The sequence below is a fragment of the Pogona vitticeps genome, chromosome 4 (genome assembly GCF_051106095.1).
Source record: "Pogona vitticeps strain Pit_001003342236 chromosome 4, PviZW2.1, whole genome shotgun sequence".
Classification (NCBI taxonomy): Eukaryota; Metazoa; Chordata; class Lepidosauria; order Squamata; family Agamidae; genus Pogona; species Pogona vitticeps.
Genome location: NC_135786.1, coordinates 88,141,737 through 88,166,119, shown reverse-complemented (window position 1 = coordinate 88,166,119; position 24,383 = coordinate 88,141,737). Strand labels below are relative to the sequence as shown.

The window sequence follows — 24,383 nt, the reverse complement described above, 5'->3', positions numbered from 1 at the left end:
GTGAACATTCAACTTGTGCTATACTCGCCATGAAGACTCCGGTCTGCAGTTTCAACATATTCCTAGATGCAGCCTTGAACCTTGCTGCTCAGATTTGTGCAGTAGCTGGCAATGTGTTTGCACAGCTAAAACCGGTGTACCAGCTGTGCCCATTCCTGGAATGTCTGATCTGAACATGAAATTACATTCTTTAGTTACATCCCATTTGGCATACTTGTCACACTTTACATAGGAGTAATTTTGAAAAGCAATTGGAAACTTCAGCTCATCCAAAATACTGTCACTAACCTGTTAACCAGAGCCCATTAGAGCGAGCCTTTGATTCCCATGTTACAACAGCTTTACTAGCTGGCAGTCTGTTTCTGGATATAATTGAAAGTGCAAGTTATGACCTGTAAAGCCCTATATGGCTTGGGTCCAGCCTATTCTCCCATATATTTTCCCACATTCCCTAGGATTTCAGGTCACTGGAGAAGCCCTTCTCTCTGTCTGGCCACCCTCAGAGATATGTTTGCTGAGGATGCTGAGGAAGGCTTTCTCAGTGGCTGTTTTCTGTTCCTGGAGCTCACTTCAAGCAAGGCTAAACTGGTCTCTTTCCTGTTGTCCATCGTGCAGCAGGCAAGGGCATTTCTATTTAGGTAGGTTTGGGCACCTTACTGGCTGGGACAGACTGAGCTACTAAAGGAAGGGTAGTGTAATTCTTATTGTGTTAATTGGTTAATTTTTAAACAAATCGGGTCTAGGATTTCTGGATGACTGTAAAGTGGTGCCCCGCATGACGACAGCCCCGCTAAATGACGAAACCACAGGACAATGACTTTTTGCGATCGCTATAGCGATTCGCAAAACAGGCATTTCAGTGGGGGAATTCCACTTCACAACGATTTGGTCCAAGCTTCGCGGACCATTTATTCGCAAGACGACGATCTTTACAGCTGATCGTCGGCTTCATAAAATGGCTTCCCGCTGTTTTCCGGATCCATGCTGCAGAAGACAGCAATTAAAAACAGCTGATCGGCGTTCACCAAATGGCTGCCCTATGGAGGATCTTTCCTGGATAACTAGGTATTTTCCCCATTGGAACGCATTAACCGGTTTTCAATACATTCCAATGGGGAAACTGTTTTCGCATGACGATTTCACTGTACAGCGATTTCAGGGGAACGAATTATCGTTATCATGAGGGGCACCACTGTATAACGTCTTATGAGCACCTTAAATAACTTTGAGGGAAGCCTTTCTCTCACTCCTACTGCCCTCATAAACACACATGGTGAAGATCCTAGAGAGAGCCTTTTTTTGGTAGATGCTCCCAGGCTGTGGAACTCCATTTAGTGGAAGAACAGGATAACTCCTTCCCAGCTGTCTTTCTGCCAGGCAGTAAAAAAAAACTTTGATTTTAAGCAGGCTCTTTAATAAGTAACTGGCTCCTAAGGAAGGGTTCCGGGGTGGGGTTTTGTATTATTTTTAAAAAACTTTTCAAATGTACTTTAAAATTATTTAAAATGTTTTCGATTATTTTTATTTTGTAGTTTATATAATTTTTTTAAGATTATAATTTTTGTATTTTTAGCTGTTTTAATACTGAGTTGTTAAAACACATTGTAAGCCTGCTTTGGTCTTTATTAGGAGAAGGGTAGAGTATTAGACAGGGACGGAGGGAGTGAGTAATTAAAATTATAAACAGAAAGAGTAATGGATTAGTTGCAGTGTAATTCAGCAGCTTCTAAATATATTTAAGCTTTATTTCCTAAAGGAAAATTTGCTAAGCTTACAGGTTTAATCACATTTCTGAAACATTAACATGAATAAACAAGAATAAGTTATGGATAATTCTGGTTTAAGACAATGCTGTTCAGTCTATATGATGGGAAAAATGAAGTACTGTGGGATTCAGTAGTCAGACGAAAGTTTGTATATTGAATATTCCATTGTAATAAGAAAAAATTCTCCTAGTGTTTTCTTTTACATGTGTAAAATTATTTTAATAAATCTCTTTTCCTAGATAGCTTCTTGGTGCTCTCTGTGAAAACTTTTTTTTCTAGCTACTCCATTCAAACTAGCTTACTCAGAGTGTTATGAAAAGGATTTGGAATGGGGAAGCTGCCTGGATTGAATCCAGCTTTGAATAATTACAAGCAGATTGTTGCTGCAGGCATTTTTGTCTACGTGTTACTTAATGCAAACCCATGTCTGACTTCAGCAAGATGGGATATCAAAAAATTAAGTTATGGAAAATAGAGCTTCTCTTCCTTGCTCACCATTAGTCTTTCTCATTCATAATCCGACTCTTGAGAATCTATTGTGCCATTATGATATGACATGAAAACCGACTAGAGGAAATACTCTTTGCTCAAAGGGGAAAAATTTGACTACTGTGTCTGACATTGTATGTGTGTTTGTGTTTTGCAACATGACTTATTCTTTTGTACCTGCAGGGTCCCATGGGATATCCAGGACCACCAGGACCACAAGGGGAACAAGTAAGCGATGCAGCCTCAATCAGATGCATATTAAATTTTTTAAAAATTCTCGCTTTCTTATTGGTAGCTAGTCTACCTCAGTGAGTTGGAGTGCCCGGGGCTAGGAATTCAAATCACCACTATGACTCCTGGGTGAGAGCCAGCCAAGATTACTTGAAGCACATGTGGCTGATGGGTTTACATGCCCTACATGTGTGCGGCCATGGGCAAGCTGCATAGCTCCAAAGGACCACCAGAAGGAGGAACCAGTAAGCCACTTTTGACTAGTACTTGCTTAGAAACCTCTGTGAGGGCCACCATTAAAAAAGAAATAATGGCACATGGTGACACTTTCCTACTTTCATGGATATGGGAAAAACAAGGCTTGTGCATTAGACAGATTTTCAGTGGAAATGCATCTTTTGCATGAATTATGCACCAGGTATTGTAAATTAAAAGATTTTAAGGTAACAAGGAGCCATTGTTAAACAAAATAGAGAAGATTAATCAAGACAATTGATCGATTGTTCTGAAAACATTTTAAAAATACATGATGTAATGAATCTGTATAGTTACTGCATGCAACAGTAGTCCTCAGTCCCACCCCACCAAAGACCATTCCCAAGTGTGCAAGTTGGGAATTGGGTGGATTCAGACATGACAACCTCCAGTTTGAAAAGGTTGAGCCTGTTAACAATCTATGACCAACCTTGTTGTAGATTCTGTGGCTTCAATTCATGCATGACTGTGTGTAAACATTGCTTTTAAATCTTGCTTCATTAAATGTAAACTATTTTCTCTCCTTTACTTTCTCCTGAAATTGCACTTTCAGTGCCTGTGTCCCTCTCAAATCTATTCTATGGCTACCCACCCAGAAAAACTTAGGCCATGTCTGGAGTTTTTTCCCCCACCAGACTTTGCTTGGTAGCTCTTTAGATTAGACACTTAGCTTGTTATCTGTTCTGTGTCAAAATCAAAACAGGCAGCCTTGAAGATTATATATGTAGAATTAAAGGATTAATATGCAGTTTGACTTCTGTAGTGTTTACATATTGTCTGAACTTTTGAAAATGCTAATGCAATCCTATATCCATATCTGTTTAAGAGTAATCCCCATTCTTTTCAATAGTAGGGTCTTTGGAGAATCTGGGGACCAGTTTTTCACTTTCAGGATTGCCCCCTAAATATAAGCAAACTTAAAAAAAAATTGTATGAAATTAATGTTAATGTATGTGAAAAAACATCTTGTGGTGAACATTCAGTCTTTACTAAAGGTTTAAAAAAACATTAATTCTTATTTCTTTTTATTTAGGGAATTGTAGGAATGGCTGGCAATCCTGGGGCTCCTGGTTACCCTGGCAGGCAGGTGCAGTAACTATACTTCAAACCTAAATTTCCAGATTGTTCTTTTATTGCAGACTGAAGCTGTGTAGCAGTCCCTGACTCAGGCATAATTTTGTTTCAGACCACTCTAAATCTGAATCAAAATCTGGAAATCTGAATCTCCACATCTTGTTGATTTGCACTGGCATATTAAAATGGCTGAGCAACAAATACGGGGGTATAAGTAAAAGATAGGACTAGAACAGGAACAAGCAATACTAGACCTAGGATTAGAAAGAAGGTTGGGTACTACAGAATGAAGGGAAGAGAAACACAAGCTACAGTAAACAAAAAACTACTGCCCAGACCAGAACAAAGTTATTTTAAACACTGTGATTGCAGAGTACTGGTGAGATTGTTGGCTACTGTTGTTTGGAAACTGGGTTATGATAGCTGTAAAAGACATGTGTAGCTACTAGAGATGGACACAAGCTGCTGTGTTCGGAGGTTCCCTGCCCCACTTCCTCTGGTGGATACCCACGCAGAGGCAGTGCCCAGAGGCAGCTGGGGCAGGGTAGCTGCCTTTGAGTGGGTTCCCACCAGAAGAAGCAGGGTGGTGAAGTGCTGAAACCTGTTTGTTAGAAAACAAACTGGCATGAACCACCAAACCAGTTGTTTCCTGCCCATTTCTAGTCACTTCCTAAGATGCACAGCCAGAATACCACCCATATTAATGAGCAAGGTCAAGAGGGACCTGGAGTAGGCTGTTCAAAATAATTAAAGACAAAAGATTTAGAAATGAAATGATGGAAGCTTTGGAGGGGCCAAGAAAGTGGGGGGAAAAGTTTTTTAAAAGTGTAACATATACACTGCATCACTTAAAAAAAAAAATAAAGGAGAAACTGAAAACTTCCTCCCGGAAGCAGAAGAACACAGGAGGGAATAAGAGAGGTTTTTATTTGCTTTTCTCTTTTCCCTTAAATCACATATGGTGACTGGAAAATACTCGTTATGTTCTAGTCCTAAATTTGAGCTGTCAATGAGTAGAATCCAGCTCCCCTTTCCTCACCAGTCACCATACTCTGGTGTTTTCTTGGTGATGTTTTGCAATATCTTGGAGACATATTTGGCTTTCTTTTAATATCCAAATGGTTGAATGCAGCAGTTTGAATTGATTCAGGTCCATTTGGGACTTACCTTGGATCCTCTTTGGATTTGATCGAGATCTGCCGAATCCAGTGAAAGCAACTACATACAGTGGTGCCTCGCATAGCGATGATAATCGGTGCAGCAAAAATCGCTGCAAAGCGATTTCGTCGCTATACGATATTAAAAAGCCCATAGGAATGCATTGAAACCCCTTCAATGCGTTCCTATGGGCTTCAGACTCACTTTTAAGCGAAAATCCTCCATATGGCGGCCATTTCCGCTGCCCGGTAAGCGAGGAATCCGTCCCAGAAAACAGCGGGTGGCCATTTTTTTAACCCAGCGGCTATTTTGGAACCGCCGATCAGCTGTAAGCGGTAAGTGAAACGGTACCGATCATCGCAAAGCGATTTTTCCCCATAGGGAACATCGCAAAGCGATCGCAAAAAGTTAATCGCTATGCGATTTCGTCGTTAAACGGGGCACCTGTTAAGCGAGGCACCACTGTAGTCGTATCATAAACAAATTACAAGCTTTTCCCCTGAAATTATTATTATCTTCATCATAAATAGGTATAATCTACAATATTCTGTTTAACCTCGGTATTTATTTCAAATAGTATTCATTGCACAAGAATTATCTTCTGTGATTTGTTTTATGAAGAAATAATTGATGGTATCCTGCTTGATAATCAGTTATAATCTAAATCAAAAAGAAACCTTACTGTCCTCAAGAATTATTAATTTTGCACAGCATATAAAAATAAAACTATGACAATATCTGAATCTTAATTGTGTTGGATTTCCCAACTGCTATGCTGAAATGTGTGCACCTTTATCAAACATTTTTCCTAATGTGCATGTTTATTTGCACATTTTACCTAGCTTATACAATGTTTCCTATGTTAACATTTCATGTTTTGAAATGTGTACAGTGATGCCTCACAAGACGAACATAATTCGTTCCATGAGTAGCACTGTCTTGCAAAATTTTCATCTTGTGAAAAGCGGTTTCCCATAGGAATGCATTGCAGTGCATTCCTATGGGAAACCTCGCAAGACGAATGAATTATTTTGATCTTGCGAGGCATCAGTCTTGCAAAAAAAAAAAGTCTTGCGAAGCACGGCCATAGAAGAAGCCATCTTGCGAGTCACCAACACGATCACAAAAACCATTCATCTTGCGGGTTTTTCATCCGGTGAGATATCCGTCTTGCGAGGCACCACTGTATATTATTTTTGGGTGCTTTATTTTTTCAGAATGTCGTACAAGCTTTGCAGTTATGCAGAATTTTGAAAAAATGATGTTTCTTCTTGCAATGAATATCCAGAGATAAGAAAACACTATTTTTGTTAAGACTGCTGAATCCAATGAAATGTATTTCCATCCCTATCCATAATACTAAGCAAATCCTGGCTTATTACATATGATTATTTTGTGCTGGTGCATGCTTCATGATCACTCCTGTTTGACTAAACAAAGCTGGAATGTACCAGTAAGAAAATTCTAACAGTTATGTCCAGACTGGGTCTCCTGGTTTGTCACTCCTCCAAGATCCCCGAACCACAAACCAGGATTCTGAGTCTAGCTTTCTGTATTTTGGGGGAACAACATGCCATGAAATGGGTTCAGATGAAATGGCAAAGTTTCTTTTTGCTGGAGAGTTGTTCACCATGTCTTGCTGTTGAGTTTTTGCTGGTGAACAAAAGCTGTTATGTTTTTGCTATTATTTTTTATGTGTTCCTGCTGGTAGGAGGATAGTACATAGTTCATTCATAGTTCATTCACCTATTGTTATGGTCCGCCCTCGAAGGCTACTGGATCCGATTGGATTCCAGGATGCCATGAGAGGTGCTATGACTGACCTGGCAGGCGCTCCTGTCGAGGCTCTGACCAGCAGCTGGTTCGCTGCGGCGGCTAGGGTTGCAGACATGATCGCACCTAAGCGCCCTCTCCAACGCAGAGCCTGCCCGGCACCCTGGTTTAACCAGGACCTCAGGGCGTGGAAGCGGTTTAAGAGACGGCTAGAGCGCAAATGGAGAAAGGACCCGACGGATTATAATTGGATAGCTGTCAAGGTTGCCACTAACCTTTACCTGGCTAAGGTAAAGGCTGCCAGTCGAACTTACTTCGCTAACCGGATAAGCGAAGCCTCCAACCAGCAGGCGGAATTATTCTGTATAGTGCGCGACCTATCCGGAATTGGCCCGGGTGATGGGCCTCCCCCTAGTCTTTCACCGGACCAATTTGCAGCATTTTTTAAAGCTAAAGTGGAGGCCATCCGCCGGGACCTGTCTCCTTTTTTGAACACAGTGAGTCGAGCTGAGATGTCCAGCGCTCTGTCTTGCCTGGTGGCTTTTGATTCCTTTCAGCCTGTCACGCCTGACACTGAGGCCAGAGCACTGGATCGCTGTCGTGCCACCACCTCCTCCCTTGACCCTTGCCCGGCCTGGCTAATCAAAGCAGCCAGGCCTACAACAACGGAATGGGCCACTGAAATAATCAATGGGTCTTTCCTGGAGGGCAGATTTCCATCTGCCCTCAAGGAGACACTCATTAGGCCCATCAGGAAGAAACCAAGTTTGGCGGCGGACGAAATTGGCAATTATAGGCCCGTCGCCAATGTTTCTTTCCTAAGCAAGGTAGTTGAGAGGGTGGTGGCCGATCTGCTTCAGGCACACCTGGACGAAACAGATGCCCTGGATCCATTTCAGTCGGGCTTCAGGCCGCGCCATGGTACAGAAACGGCATTGGTCACCCTGTGCGGTGACCTACTGAGGGAGGCCTACAGGGCTAAAGTGTCCCTGCTGGTCCTCCTCGACATCTCAGCGGCCTTTGATACCATTGACCACGATATCCTCCTGGGGAGGCTCTCTGAGTTGGGATTTGGGGGCCTTGCGTTGGCTTGGCTCCGTTCCTTCTTGGAGGACCATCCCCAGAGAGTACAGCTTGGGGAGAGTTTCTCAGCCCCGTGGAGCCTCAATTGTGGGGTTCCACAGGGGTCAATTATCTCCCCAATGCTGTTTAACATCTACATGAGGCCGCTGGGAGGGGTCATCCGGGGGTGTGGAGCTCGATGTCACCAGTATGCTGATGATACTCAGCTCTACATCTCCTTTCCATCCACTACAGGAGATGCCGTTCAGTCCCTTCAGCTTCCTGACGACTGTACTGCAATGGATGCAGGAGAATGGGCTGAGGCTGAACCCGGACAAAACGGAGGTGCTGAGGGTGGGTGTCCCCACAATGGGGGGTTTGGGAAACTCCCTGTCTTTTGGGGGGGTGACCCTCCCCGCCAAGGATGGGGTCCGCAGTTTGGGGATCCATCTGGACCCGGCGCTCACTATGGACTCCCAGGTGGCATCCGCCTTTTATCATCTTAGGCGGATAGCCCAGCTGCGGCCCTATCTCAATGTGGGGGCCCTCACTACCTTGGTACATGCGCTCGTAATCTCAAGATTAGACCACTGTAATGCGCTCTATGTGGGGCTGCCTTTGAGGCTGCTGCGGAAACTACAGGTGATGCAGAATGCTGCGGCCAGACTCCTCAGTGGTGTGAAAAAATTCCAACATATTTCACCCATTCTGGCCGCCTTGCATTGGCTGCCCATCCGATTACCAATCGACTTCAAAGTGTTGATGCTCACGTATAAAGCCCTAAATGGCTTGGGGCCTCGATACTTGGCGGAACGCCTACTTCCACCAAGTTCTACTCGTGTCACTCGCGCAAGTCAGGAGGTGAGGCTGGGGAGCCTAACGCCGAGGGAGGCCCGGAAAGAAAAGACAAGAAATCGGGCCTTCTCGGCGGTGGCTCCCCACCTCTGGAATAACCTTCCCCCTGACATTCGCGCGGCTCCCTCGCTGGGTATTTTTAAAAAACAATTAAAAACACTGATGTTTCGGCAGGCCTTCCCCTCAACCAATTCCTGATTTTCCCTCTTTTTTCCTCCCTCCTAGTGTCTGTTCCATCTTGTCCAAAGTTTGTCCCCTTTTTAAAATTGTTTTAATTATATTGTATCACGCTTGTTGTAAGCCGCCTAGAGTGGTCTTAAGTGACTAGATAGGCGGGGTATAAATAAATAAATAAATAAATAAATAAATAAATAAATAAATAAATAAATAAATAAATAAATAAATAAATAAATTTATTACTTACTGCTACCAGTCTAGTTTTGTTTATATAAGACAAACTAGGTGAATTATAGCCAGAATATTAATACTGCTCACTTTGCCTGAAGCAAGCATGAGTCTCCTGTGGGTTCTGCATCCTCCAAAGCCTTTTCCCAGGCTGTCTCGTCCTCCACGTCCTCCACTATTACATATGATAATTGGTTGCCTGTCTGGACCCCCTGTTGCTTTCTGGCCTCGTGATGATTTCTCCTATATCTGCATCCAGAACCTCCTTTATATCCTTGAGCTCTCATGGGCCTTCCTCCTGCTACTTCTCTAGGGGTCATTCTTAGTCTGAATTCTCCCTTTGCACTTCCCCCCTCCAGGGCTTCCATATGGGTTCCCTGCTCTAGAGCCCTGGGTTCCTTGGACATGGGTCCCCCTGTCACTCATTTGGCCATTCGTCTCCCAGATCCACTGGGAGCTTGCTGTCTGGGATTCCCCAGAACTGGAGATAAGGTGAGATGCCTTGCCTATACAGGGTATCTATGCTATTGTCATCTTCCTCACATGGCATAGTGTGCTTCTGTATCCACAATTCAGAACACCAGGAAGTGGCCTGATACTGTTGCACAATATTGTGCCCATGTTGCCTGCAGGAAAAAGGATGCTAAATTTTACAAAGCAACAGGGCAGCCTGAATATGGCACTGGTGTCAGCAGCAAAGATGGTGTATAGGATACCCTGTTGTGCTCTCTACTATTCACAGAGACACCTCTTTGTAAATAGTAGAATCTCAGAAGGGAATACTTTTTATTTCATCAATTAACCATTTCAAATCCAAACACAAAGTATTTGTCAGGGCTGTTTTTCAATAAGTTCTTTTGACTGTTTCTGTGATCTTTAGTTGCCCTGCAGCTCTCCAAATATATTTCTGTGCTCCATCCAGGAATGCATATAATGTATCATTTCACAAAGCATTTGCTGATGAATCTATACCATGCATGCTCAGTGCAATAACAAAGTTGCTGTTTTTCCCTTTTGAAAGGCTTTTTTAAAAAGCAGGCCAACCATTCTCTTTCAAGATAAACAAAACTGATCTTTTCAATTTATGTGATCTATTTTAAATCTGGAGTTATCTGGGATTTGCCTGTTTCTGAATGTGGTTGGCGGTAAAACAGTTTTATATTTAAAAAATGTAAATTGAACACCATTTGTCCAGACTTCCCCAGAATTCTCACAGAAGCAAGAGATGTTGGTTTGCTATCCAGTATCTGTGTCAAATTTGGTGTTGATCCGAAGCCTGGTTTCAAAGTTACAAGTTTTTGTTTGGGCTGTTTACAATTTTAGAATTGCCTTGTAGAATGTTGATGTGCTGCACAATATCATAGCTGGACTATCATAAAACTCAAAATAAAGGGTTTTGAGGCAGCATCATAATGAGAGAGTTTAAGCCACATCATAAAAACCAGTACATATAAAAAATAAAAGGTTACTAAGACTATTCTGTGGAACTAGTCGTGACCAACAGGCTCAATTCCAATTACTGTATCAACTTAAAATGCTGAGATCTGTGCAAACCTTTTGTTTGTGCATCTACTACTTCTGTTACTCCCTTTATGATATGAGCAAACAGAGCAGGAATGGTCTAATTAAACATAATTTCTGCTTCATCTAAACCAGGGTCTGGAAGTAACTAGTTATATACAGTGGTGCCCCGCATAGCGATGATAATCCGTTCCGGATTCATCGCTATGCGGGGCAAAAAAAACCATAGGAACGCATTAAAACACGTTTAATGCGTTCCTATGGGGAAAAACTCACCTTAAAGCGAAAATCCTCCATAGCGCGGCCATTTTCGCTGCCTGTTAAACGAGGAATCCATCCCAGAAAACAGCGGGTGGCCATTTTGAAACCGCCGATCAGCTTTTAAAAAAGCATTGCTTTGCCAGGATCGGTTCCCCAAGCAGGGAACCGATCCTGGCAAAGCACAGCCAGCCAACCAGCCAGCCAGCCCCGGATGATGCCTGGCCTCCTTGGCGGGGCTGTCCCGGGGTGCAGACGGGTGGGCCGGAGGGTCTTTCTCTGGCGAGCGAGGGCTCGGAGGCAGCCGCCCGGGACGGGAAGGGGCACGCCATCAACCCACCGCTCGCCAGCCAGCTAGCCAGCCCTGAAGACACCCAGCCTCCTTGGGCGGCAAGCGAGGGCTCAGAGGCAGCCACCCAGGGCGGGAAGGGGCGCGCAATCAACCCGCCGCTCGCCAGCCAGCCCGGGAGACACCCGGCCTCCTTGGGCAGCGAGTGGCGGGCTCAGAGGTAGGCAGCCGCCCGGGACGGGAAGGGGCACGCCACCCACCACCAGCCAGCCAACACCAGACCCCTGGTCTCCTTGGTGGGGCGCAGACGGGGTGAGGAGGGGTCTCTGGCGCCCCGCCCCCGTCCAGCCGCTGCCGCCCTGATCCCGATCCCCGGCGGGTGCCTCCTCCTTTACAGCGCTTCCCTCCGTGACTGCTCTCTGGCTCAGTGCCGCAGGGGTGCGTGCAGGGATCGGGGCCAAGCCCTTTGCCCCTCCTTCCTCTTGAGGCACCAATCCGGAGCACCCCCGCTCCCCCCTCCCGCTGTCCCCTATTTATGCAGGAGCTCTGGGGGGGTAGTGTGGTGCCGATCAGCTGTTTAAAAAGCCTTGCTTTTGGCGCCGATCAGCTGTTTTAAAAGCATTGCTTTGCCATGATCGGTTCCCCAAGCAGGGAACTGATCATCGCAAAGCGAAATTCCCCCATAGGAAACATCGGAAAGCGATCGCAAAAGCAATTGCAAAATCTTCATCGCAAAGCGATTTCATCGTTATCCAAAGCAATCGCTATGCGAGGCACCACTATATAACATTTTACTTGTGTTTAGTTCTTTTTCTTGAACAATGAAGGCATCATTACATTACATTATGGTTATAACTTGTTCAGAAATAATTGCACTTTGTGGCATGGTAAATGTAAATTCTGTATTTAGTTGTACAGTTATAGGGTGTGGGCGCACTGAATAGTTAAGGAGGAATACGTCTTGGTTCAAGTGCTGTCTTCTGCTGTGCCTTGTACTCCTATCTTATTTGCTATTGTGAGTGCTGAGATGATGGAGTCAGATAGAAGCAAATTATTTGTATCACAGGCCAGCAGCTCGTAGCATTCAGATTTTTAAAAAGTAACTGAACTTACTATTCTAGAAATAAGGAAACAAAAAACTTAGTAGTCTGGAAATCTAAACACAAAGTTAACTAAGATGATTTAGAACTCTAAGTAAATACTTTTTTAAAAGTCTATTTTCTTCTGATTGTATTTGGAAAACTGTGATTATCAGCTTTGGAGTAGATCAGCTTTTAAACCACAGTTATATTCTGGAGTTAATAACTGTAGTTCCCCAAATTCATTTGATTGTGAACGGCTTTCCTTTGGAAATGAAAGTTAGGAAACACCTTGGCAAAAGGGATAGAAGGGGGTTGGGGATTCTGGAGGTCCGTATGTGGCCCATGGCCACACTTTGCTCTTTCTTATAAAGGCAGGAGCCAACCTCTGAATTGAATCTAGGGGCATGTGACTTGTTATATTGCTGTTAGCTTAATTGACAGGAATAAACTTTCTGGAAGATAGAGCTGCTAGGGGAGAAAGGTTAATGAATGGACAAGGTCATTCCTGGAAGTGGGAGTGGAGAAGAGAGGTGGCTCGTGGATTCTGTGTAGGTTTGCCTTTTCTTAAAATTGGGCAGGTAGAGGGAGAGAAGGAGTGTGTCTCCTGCACTCTAATCACCTGCTGCCTCAGATGGCAAGTGTGACTCCTCCCTTCAAGTAGTGGAATGCAAAAGCATTGCTTCAAGTGCTCTGCAGTTTCCTTAAGTACATGCATTCATCTTGTTGTTTTTTTTACAACTGGAAGAAGATAATCTTTTTGAAAAACTTTCACAAGTCTATTAATCTTCTAAAGAGTTTTTCCATCACTGTGGTGCAGAAGGTGTGAGAATCAATGAAAACATCTGTTGATACTGGATTTGCTCAAAATACTTGATATATCAAGAATATCTTTGCATATATACAATGGCTACACATATACCTCAATGGATTTGACTCATAATTTGGGTCTCATAATTATCAGTTTGCCTGATAATTGCTTTGTAATCATTCACAATTGTTCATATAGGGTATTAAAATTTTTGGAAAGTATTATCAGTAGTTAACATAACAACTGGTAACAATATGCCAGTCTTTTTTTTCCCCTAAATGCTGTGCCCTTTTGAGAATTTTGGATTGCCGTATTGTTCTGGTAGTGCCTGGGGAATAACTGGAATTGCATCCAGGCTTTAAAATTTATTAACAATTCTTGCAGAGTTCCATTAACTTTGCTAGGTTCCTAATTGAATGGGGAAGGGGTTCTATACACTCACAGAAATACTGTAGTAAAAAGAAAGTTGTGCCCATGCCATGGGAATAATATATTTTAAAACTCCTCTGAGAACTAGATTGCATGTATGATATTCTGACATTTCAGAGTCATGATTTTGAAAAGCACATTGCCAGCTTTGTGAATTAATAGCTGTGCACTTTTAAAATACCGTATCTCAGTTTTTTAAAAAAAGAAATGAAATAAAAGGAATTTCTTTTTGTGCTAGGGTTTAGCAGGACCAGAAGGTAACCCAGGACCTAAAGGTGTAAGAGTAAGTAAGCCTTTTTAAAGAATTGTGTAATGCATTCCTTTTTTTCCCCATCCATAGTTTGACATGGAACTGGAGATGACTCATTTAGATTTGCTGTTTCTCTGTTTATGACTTCATTGTGATTTCTTCACAATTACGTACAGATTGCATGTGATTAATATGTAGTGGAAAGTCTGTTTTGTTTTCATCCTCATAGCCTATACTGTAGTTTGTTTATATCATTGCTCTGCCTATAGTTGAATATAGGCCATTGTATGCCTGAGCTAATGGTTCTATTTTAGAAAATGTTATGAAGTAACAGTTTTTAAAAAACACTTCTTCACAGTGATCAGTTTTGCAAAACAAAATATCTGTTTGCACAATAATTTCCTAGTTTTATAGCTGAATACAGTTAAAATGTGAGAAATTCTTGGGCATACATTCTCCATAAGTCTCTGTTGTCATTGTTTATGGAAGATAACAACTGTTTCACAAGACCTTATTCAAGTGTGAAATCTTATTTCACCCTGCTGGATGTAAACATGGCTTGTTGTTGCGGTTGTTCTTGTTATGTGCCATTAAATTGGAACCATTTTATAGTGACTCTAGTAGAATACTGTAAGTAAGATACTTAAGGAGTGGTTTTATCAGTTCCATACCCCAGTGAACTTCCATGGCTAGCTAAGCAGAGATTCAGGCACCGTTCCAGTCCATCACTCTGTCCGCTACACCAGTGGTCCCCAACCTTGGGCTTCCAGATGTTCTTGGACTACAACTCCCAGAAGCCTTCACCACCACCTCTGCTGGCCAGGATTTCTGGGAGTTGAAGTCTAAGAACATCTGGAGGCCCAAGGTTGGGGACCACTGCGCTACACCACACAGAATAAACAGCCTGTGTATTCGTAAGCAAGCTGCACAGTCCCAAGGCACCCCTAGAAGAAGGGAATGGTCAACCACTTCTGTGTATTCTTTGCCTAGAATGCCCTGGAAACATGGCCTACTTAGTATACATTTACTTCTAAGAGGAAGCCACAGATCCTTTTCCCTTTGGGGAAGGATAAGGTTAAATAACATATTCCTTTCTATAGAGGGGAATACTGTAACACCAGTGTTTTTAATTACTAAAACTTCAGTTAATCATACTTTAAATAATGGTGTTGTTAAACATTTAATGTTGAAGGCTTTTCTGGTGCTGGTCTAGATAAGTAATGAATTTAACGTTAACATGTTAATTTTAATGCACCATCTTCAAGTTCTGAGCATAAGATTGTGGAAGTAGCTAGTTCATTTGTTTTGAATGAAAGAGATTATTCAGATTCAGCAATGTGTTGTTGAAATAGTTGACAGACTAGTCTAACTGGGATTATGATCTGTAATGTGTCAAGATCAGGAGGTTTAAGGATTCAAATGCTGCCTTGTGCATAATTAAATATGTGACTTCTTCAGTTCTATAAATCTTGCTTCTGGAGGGTTTTCCCTCCCACAGCTTTTCTTTCTGAGGTTTTAAATGGATAGGTTGAGAATTGAACGTGGGATCCTTTTACCACCACCAAAGCCTATACTTTAAAATTGTGGATTAGTGGAATATTTGTGGTAACATCAGAGAAATGTGACTCTTCTTCTCCATAAACATGTGGTTGTCACCCTGGTTACTAATGCACAAGTTCTGTTTCCCTTTGCGTCTTTTTTCAGAAGAAAATATCATGTGCATGACTTGGTTTTAGTTGTAGTTTTCCATATTTGACAAATATAGCTGACTTGACGTATAGATTCCTTTCTTGTCTTGAGATGCCATGTTTGACGCATTTATCGTAATGATACAATATACAACTACGCTGATGAGGAAAATGAGTAACTTTAAAGACAGTAGGCTGATTGTGAAAAGATTATCATGTTGGAATGCTCTCTCCAGGAAAACAGTGCTCATATAAGAACAGTAAATGTAAGTGTGTGTTCTTCCAGATGGGACATTTGTGCCTCCTTTCCCCCTACCCAGTTTGGAAGACCATGAGATTTTGTTGAATTTGTACCTGTAGTCAGCGTTCTTCCTCACTCCATGCTGAGCCCATGGAAACGAGAGCAGTCTGACTGAGAGGGATGTTAGTCTCATTGAGCTCAGTGGGACTGGCTGCTTTCAAGTTAACAGATACAGCCATATTTTTAAGTAAGCATCAGTTATTTCAGTGAGAGTTCTGTGCAAGTAAGCAAGCATGCTACTTGGGGTACTTTCAGATACTGCCCCTCTGGCGCCATCTTTTCCTCTATCACCTCCTCTGTCAGTAACTTCGCTGTCTCCTGTGTCCCCACATTTTTCGTATTTTCCCTTTTTTGAAGGTCAGAGAAGTAGCAAAGTATAAACAGTCTCTCCCCCATTTTTGCAGACCCTAGGGACTTTTTAAAGTGAAAAAAGTAGGGAGGCAAGCTTCAGAATGGAAAGGAAAGTGGTATATAGTGGCCCAAAATATATAAAGGTGTTTAGGAGGGACAAAAGGATTTATAGAAAATGAACTCTGTACGCTAATTAAAAATATCATTTGGATGTCCTGGAATCCTGTTAACTTCAGGGCTTAATGGGAAACTTAAAGGGTTACAAGTGCCTTATCTGGAGGAATCCTATGTTTTCTTCATTATTTTCACTTACATCAGTTGTGAGTTGAGCCTTGCAAAGGTGTGCAAAAGTTACTAAGACTTGTAACATTGAAATATAATGCTTTCTATGGCTTTCAGTTTAGTTTATATATATGTAGATTTTATTCAGTTTGTGTTTGTGTTTTATCTGGTTTTATATGAATCGCCCTGAGACCATTTTGTTGAAGGGGAACAGATAAACTGAATTGTACAGATAAACCCACACTGTTGTAGCTTCTGTGTCATGGGAAGCAAGAAAAGTGGCTGTTCTGTTGTTCATTGGATTTCATTTGGTAATCTTGCCATCTAAAAGCACCGCAAATTATCTTAACTTTATACTGGCAAAAACTTTTCTCATCTGTTTGTTTCTCTTATTTATTACTTTTAAGGGTTTTATTGGACCCCCAGGAGTGGCGGGACTGCCTGGACCTGAGGGAGAAAGAGTATGTTTTATGCCGTTATTAAACATTTAAGATAAGAAAATGCTATAAAATCCAAAGTTGCTGTACATTTCGTGGTAGTTTGCTTCACAGATACCAAACTGAAGGCCAAACATGTTGTCTCATTATGTTGGCATTCAATGCACATATGTAATAAAACAAAACAAACAAAACGGAATAGCTTCTGTGAGAGGGGGTTCAACAGGATTGGCACAACAGTAAACAGGGAGGTTTAATTCCTGGGCCGTTATCCTTTTGAACCCCACACATCCTGTTATGTGCCTGTTGAGAAGAGCAGGGATTGGATTTTCAGAATGCTAAGATTTCAATCCCCAAATTCCCTTAGAATTCTTAGGCTGACTCCCGGAAGGGAAGAAAGAAGAAGGTGAAAGACATGTCTTTGTACCACTGTTATCTGCTTCATTCCTCATGAATTGGGGGTGGAATTGCTCTAGTGTATCATGGGAGAATAGTTCAGTGAGAGACTCCCCTATAGAACTTAATGGGTAGCAATTCCCATCGGGCAGTAGGACTAAAATAACTTTCCCTTCTCCCCAGCTGACACCTGCGGAATGAAGCAGACAATGGCAGTAAAAAAAATATATATCTCCTTTTTCCTCTCCCAGTCCCAGTTTTTTTTTCCTCCCCTGGACTTCTTGGGCTATTCTAGGCAACCTCTAGGTCTAGAAGCCCTGGATTTCCAAAAAATCCAGCCTTAGAGGACAGCATATTTTCTTATTTGGCCTTAGAATGAAGGTTCCTAATAAGCACAATTTCAGCTCTTTGGGAGCTGTTTTTTTTTTCCTGCAAGAGGACCTGCCTTAGCACAGCTCAGTGAATGCAATTGATTGAAGCCCCTACTGATTTTGTGGGCCTTTTCCCTTGAAATAGACGACCTTCTTTAAGTGGTGGGATGCTGATTTCTAGAAAAATCCCATACAGCTAGCCCTTCTCTTAGCTGCTTTTAGTCTTATATTGCTGTCACACTGCCATATGATCTGTTTGGTTGTGGATGATCGATTTAAATGTGGTAAATAAGCAACCATGACCTCATCAGATTCTATGCCCAATAGTATTAGATAGCACTGTGGGGCAAATAAGATTGAAGGCTGTAAGATTAAGATGATGAAATGTAGTGCTAGTTGGATGCAAATGCCTCAGAAACTCCATACATGTCTTCACAAAGGCCAAAAATTGCCAGACTGGTGAGGTACTTTCCAGTTGTTATTTTTTAAAAAATTGAAATGAGACAAGTCATCCAGCTTAAACATAGATGTTGTGCCATGTTTTAGTTCCCCTTTGGAAGGTTATTTTTATAAAACATTTGGAATGCCTTTAAGGCACACACATTGTATAGTAATTGTGAAGAATAAGAGATGAGAAGATATTTGAATGAATAGGAACAAGAATGGTAGAAAAAAAACCAGGAGCTTCTAACATCATTAAATTTTAAAATATATATTTTTGTCTCAGGGTATTCCAGGTGTACCCGGAAAAAGAGGTTTGAAGGGGAGACTGGTAAGATACTTAATTTGTTATTCACTTCATTTACTGGATATTGATACTGGTTATCGGAATGGTAATACAGAAGGCTATCTCACTAAGTTCACTGAAACTTACATCTAAGTAAATGAGGGTAGTTAAATATTTCTTTTTTACATTATATCTGAAAGAGAGTATAGGAGATTTCTTACAGAGCTGGAGGAAAACAGAAGGCTCTCATTATATATCTGTGGGGTTGGGGCAAAAATAAGTAATGGTGTAGTAGAGCCAGAGTTCACAGGGTAAAGCACCAGGCTTTCTGAGTAGCAGGAACTATGACATCATACATCACCCTCTCAGGTTTCCTATTGCCCCTGAACTTAGGTGTAATAATTGTAGTTAGGGAAGATTTTTTATTTATTTATTTATTTTAAGAAATGGTACAGTATATCATTGCTAGCTGTCCTTGCTATAATGCAAGCTATTTGAGTGGGGTTTTATCTTTAATGGTCTGCTAAGAACTATTAGCTTTACAAAAAAACTCACCCCTCATTTCTTAATAGGACTGACCCAGTTGCCTGCATTTTGTTACTCTTCTTGCAGGGGAGGGGTGCTGGTTATGGAGACTGCCATATTGAGCACCTGCGTTCTGGATTTACCAGAACAACACTAGAAACTACTGCTTGATTCCAGGATTGATTGTCTTCTGTTTTAGGAGACAGTAACAGAGGGACCGTTTTACAGTATTACAGTTCTTTAGGATGTTCTAGTGGTAGTATTTTTGTGTTATCAGCAATAGTTTGGTAAATGGCTAGTGTTAATAGTGTAATTGCCACTGTAAGTCCTGAATTTAATTTTCTTCTAGCCTAACTGTTTACAATCCTATTCTCAACAACACGTTTCTTGTATGTGTATGTGTGTGTCTGTCTGTTTTTGCCTATCTACATGTACCTAGAATGCAGAGTAACTTTTATCTAGTGAAGAAGGTTATACAGTGGTGCCCCGCTTGACAACGTTAATCCGTTCCGTTAAAATCACTGTTAAGCGATACCGTCGTCAAGCGAAAGAAAAAAACCATTGAAATGCATTGAAAACCGGTTCAATGTATTCCAATGGGCGAAAAACCTCATTGTAAAGTGAAGATCCTCCATAGGGGAAGCCATTTTCGATCAGTGTCTTCCGGAAATAGGTCCGGAAAACACCGGGTGGCCATTTTGAAAACCCAACGATCAGCTGTTTTTGATCATCGGGAAGCGAAAAATCGGTTCCTGAAGCAGGGAACCGATCGTCGTGAAGCGGATTTTCCCCATTGAAACATCATTTTGCAATCGCAGTAGCGATCACAAAAACCTCATTGTGAAGCGATTTTGGCGTCTACCGGGGTAATTGTCAAGCGAGGCACCACTGTAGTTTGTGAAAGATGCTAGAGCAGGGGTCCCTAACTCCCAGTCTGCCCCCCGGTGCAAGTCCATGGTCATGACAGGACTGGGCCACACAGACATATCTCCTGTTCCTCTCCCACAAACGCCTCCCATGCACCCCGCACACATGGCCCAGCCACCAGCATGTATGGGTGTCCCGCCCACCCACAAGCATACCCCACCCGTCCACAAGCACTCTCTGCCCATCCGCACATGCGCACAAGCGAGCCACGCCCATCCACAAGCATGCCATGCCCCCCATGTACAGACCCCGGCCCCACTGTGCTAGAGAGCTCTTCTGTTTTTTCCACAGCAGACTAACAGAGCACCCCTTTAGCAGATTGTCACACTGTGAAAGAATTCTGTAAGAAGAATAGATCTTCAAGAACATTTTGGTGTTTGAAAAATATTGGTCTTGTTTCCATGAATAATCTCCTACAACTCTCAAATCTGTTTGATTTCCCCAACCCACCCTGCTAACACTGGCATACAGCTTTGAAAATAAACGTGGCTCCCTATTTGTTATTTTTTTTGCTACTGATTGATAGCCTTAAAACTGTGCCTTCATGAGGAAAACGGCTACTGGTGAGCAGTGTAGAGTATTTGTGATTAGTACTTAAAATATTTATTGGCATAAATGAAATGGAACAAAATATTAAACTGGTTAAATTTACAGTTAAGAAAATTATAGGGTTTGGAGTGCAAGCATTTTCAATATGCTGAATATATAGTATTCTTAAATAAAATGCACTGTTATCCGAAACATATATATCAAGTTTCTTTTCCACATATGTATATTACATGAAATCTGGCAAGTTTTACCATATTTTAAAGTTACTGCCAATAGTATTATATGCAACGCAGAATTTTACAGACTTTATATTTGACCAGGGAAATAAATTCTGTGGGGGGGTCTTTCTTTTAGCTAGAAGTCAGTGTGATGTAGAACACTTCATAAATTTTATTAAAATTTTTCCCATGTAGCTCAGTAATAGCAAGAAGAATCAATCACAGTTCCTAATAAAATGTTAATAGACTTCCTTCATGAGATGTTCTACAGTAGCACAACAGCAAGTGTTTTTTTTAATGCTACAAACATTGTATACCCCAAAATAGCTAAAAGTGGTATATAATTTACACTGGGAGAAATTTACTTGGGCAGAGGCAAGACACATTCTAATAACGTATAATAAGAGTTTAAACTTGGATCTCGGGAACTGTTTTGCGATCCCCAAGAGTCTGAGCATGGCTAGTAGGATTTTTAAAATTCACTTTCTAGTGAAGAGTGAAGGGAATAGCCAAGGGATCCAAGGGAGAGCGTCTGTTGCTCAAGAGCTGGGCATTTCTTCAGATTCCACCCTTGTTTTTTTAGGACTTCTCAGTTTTCTGAATACGTAGCTATGGATTTAAAACTTTGAAACCCACGAATCAAAGAATTGCCTTGTTCTACCATGATTATAAAAGTTGTTGATATAACTCAGTGGTTTGGAGCACATGTAGCGCTAATGGGCCTGTAGTTCAAATTTTCCCTGAACCTGGGGCAAGCTGCACAGTCCCAGAATGCCACCAGGAGACTTTTTGAGCAATTTATGCCAGAAAAATCTATGAAGATTAACAGAAATCATGATCATTAACATCAGTTAACACAGAACTACTTAGTGATTCAGAATTCTGTCTCTCAACAGTGCCAAGCTAGTTTGGGAGGCACCGCACTGGTGTATAGCTGGTAAATAGCCAGCAGCGTTAGATGGCTCATTAGTCTCTTTTCACATTGGCCGCTGACTGGCTGTTAAGGAGCTACATACCAACACAGTGCCTTCCAAGCTATCCTCTGGCAGCGCTGCCATCAAGCCGCAACTGCTGGTAAGTTTCTGAGATCCAGTAAATAAATGGCTTCTCCTCACTGATTTTCATTCTGCCACACAAGCCAGATTTCTTTCAGTCCCCTTCTAATGCAGGATGTGCTGCTAGTGTCTGTATAACACAGGATTTATTGTGATGTTCTAGCAAATGTTTCTAGTCTGGGCTGATGCTGTAAATTCTGTAAGATGCAGTAGAAATGCATTATAATCTGTACCATTCCAAATCTCTCTTGAACATGGTAGCTGTCTGAGTTTTTATGCAAAGGAATGTTCTTTTTTTCCCCCACTAACCTCAACAGCAGTATGGATTGTGCCACCCAGCAGCAGATGCATGACTTGGAATTTGGTGCATGTCTATTTTAGCTCTGCTGTCTTTTGTTAATATATATATGTTTCCATGATTCATATGCACCTGTTGACCTCTCTGTGCTTAATGACTGTGTGTTTGGAGATCAACAGCTGAACAGGTAAATTGATTGCAAAGAAAGGTATTTCCAGTAATACAGTTCAGTTGTGTTGTTGTTATGGTTCATTCATATGTTCAAAACATTGCTGGAAACCGCATTAATGCATGAATCAGGCTGTCAAATCAGGAAAACGAGTAATTGTACCAAAAGCTCTAGCCATGTTTCTAGACATTCCAAAGAGAATGCATTTGCTAGGAAGCTTTCTCATTTAAATATATGTACATGTGTGTACTGTGATTGCTAACAAACATATTTTTGTTTTAATCAGGGTTTGCCAGGTGATTTTGGAAACAGAGGGCCACCTGGTTCTGATGGAAGTCCTGTAAGTAAGATGTCACTCTCCCTCTGTCTCCATTATAGTACAAACCAGAACAAGTTTCAGACAAAGCATTTTCTTAATTTCAAGTGAATTTATTCAGTGCTTGACACCTCCAAGCTCCCTTAAGATTAGACAACCCATTTGAAAACCCCACTCAGACAGCCAGTCAGTCATGGAAAACCCACCTGAAGAGACAGGTCTGCCTGCTTGTGGAAGGCCAGTAAGGATAGGGCCCGCCTAGCCTCCTGTGGGAATAAGTTGCAAAGTGTGGGAGAGCAGCAGAGAAGGCCGTCTCCCGTGTACCCACCAAATGCGCCGGTGAAGGTGGTGCGAAAGAGAGAAAAGCCTCTCCTGATGATCTTAATACTCAAGCAGGCTCATAAAAGGAGATGCGATCCTTGAGATAACTTGGGCCCCTGCCAGTGAGGGCTTAATATGTTAGACGGTGGAGTTGAAAATATAATCTGTTGTACACCACCTACTTCCTCAATCTCTAGCTTAGCAGTATTGCATTAAACCTGTTGGTTATGGAGAAGGCTGCACTGGACAGGTCTTAAGATGCAGGAGTTCTATAGAGTTACAATTCACTCTATTTAAGAGCCGTTCAGTTTTGCTGCTCAAAGAACTACCTCTCAGTAAGAATTACCTCTCAGGGCTACTGATGATCGCCATCCTAGAATCACTAATGTTCTCAGCAATAATGAAAGTATTCTGAAAATATTATTCTGAGTTGCAGATTTTCCAATACTTCAGAGTGTGATCTCTATTAGGATTGCCAACAGAAACAAAATAAATAATCGCTTGTATTATTTAAACCTCTATAACTATTTCACATCTGAACTCATGAAATAGGTAGTAACAGTTGGACAGAAGCCTTTGATAATAATATCTCCAAACATTTAAAAACACTTCTAAAAGGTTTCTTAGCAGTGGTCTGTCAATTGGAAGATTATTTGATAAACAATGTATGAGACTTCAGGCTTTTGTGGGGAAGAATTCTACATTTTCTGTTGTCAGCCACTACTTTGTAATATCTTTTAAACAACTGGGAAACAACTTTGTATGATGGTTGCATCAGAGCAAACCATTTAACAGTAAGATCAAACTTGGAAGCCTGTGTTCTAAAATGTAAACATTAACCTGTTCAGTGAAGTTGCAAACATTAGAAAAATGAGTCAATAAATCCAGTTGCAAATGAGTTCCTCCTAATTGTCTGTGACAACTACTGCGATAAAACAACCAGTCATACCTATTCCCCAAGGTTGGTTTTGACCAGTTGCCAAGCCTGCAGCTGCTGGGGTGCTGTGAAGTGGATGATATTGCATCAGGGCACACAGCTAATAAGATATTTATTACACATCCTGTAACAGAAGGTGTGGTGGGTCCGAAGGTAGTGAAATTTCCTTGCAAATTTATGAGGTTAGAACATGTATATCTGCTGATGAACTGAAATCTATTCTTGATTAGAGATCATGACCATGTAAACAGAACATGCAAGTACAGACCCATGCTTGTATCGTTTGCATGAAAGTACTTGTCCATCTGTCTTGGCTTTGGGCTCTTATGCATATGCATGCTCCGTCTCTCTCCATGCATATGCACCTATGCACTTACTAAGATTGTAATGTGCCATGCCCAATCTAACAGTACAAATGTTTGGCTAGGAAGAAGACGGAGAGAAGAAGTGACTTCTTAAAGCTAGGTTTTAGAAACCCAGGATGAGTTTGCCTTTCTATATTGTAGTTAAATCCTGTTGGTGTCACTCTGCACATAGGCTGATGATGTCACCAGCCTCAGATTTTTATCATTAATTAAACGTTTCTGACTCCCCTCCCCCCAGTGTCCCAATGCTCTGTCTCATATGGGGACACCTAGCCATTTAATTGTTTTGTGTAAGTGTGTGTTATTCTCTAAATGTAATTTCTGTACAGATCATTGTGTACAGCAGTGAATGGCCAATCAGTCAATTGCCTACATGTCCATAAAGATTTTAAAGTCAACAGCAAATCATGGTGGTCTGTTCATTGAAAAACATAATGTAGCCTTC

General features: G+C 41.7%; 1 protein-coding gene across 2 annotated transcripts in view; it reads left to right on the top strand.

Moving 5' to 3' along the window:
- COL24A1 (collagen type XXIV alpha 1 chain) overlaps nt 1-24,383 on the top strand; it is a 245,139-nt gene that overhangs the window by 57,964 nt on the left and 162,792 nt on the right. The window contains exons 8-13 of one of the 2 annotated variants that reach the window (XM_020795023.3): nt 2,439-2,483; nt 3,775-3,828; nt 13,694-13,738; nt 16,735-16,788; nt 18,259-18,303; nt 22,286-22,339. In XM_020795023.3, the coding sequence (XP_020650682.3) occupies nt 2,439-2,483; nt 3,775-3,828; nt 13,694-13,738; nt 16,735-16,788; nt 18,259-18,303; nt 22,286-22,339 (297 nt within the window). The remainder of the gene's footprint in view (nt 1-2,438; nt 2,484-3,774; nt 3,829-13,693; nt 13,739-16,734; nt 16,789-18,258; nt 18,304-22,285; nt 22,340-24,383) is intronic. The other variant, XM_072997896.2, reaches the window with a different exon arrangement.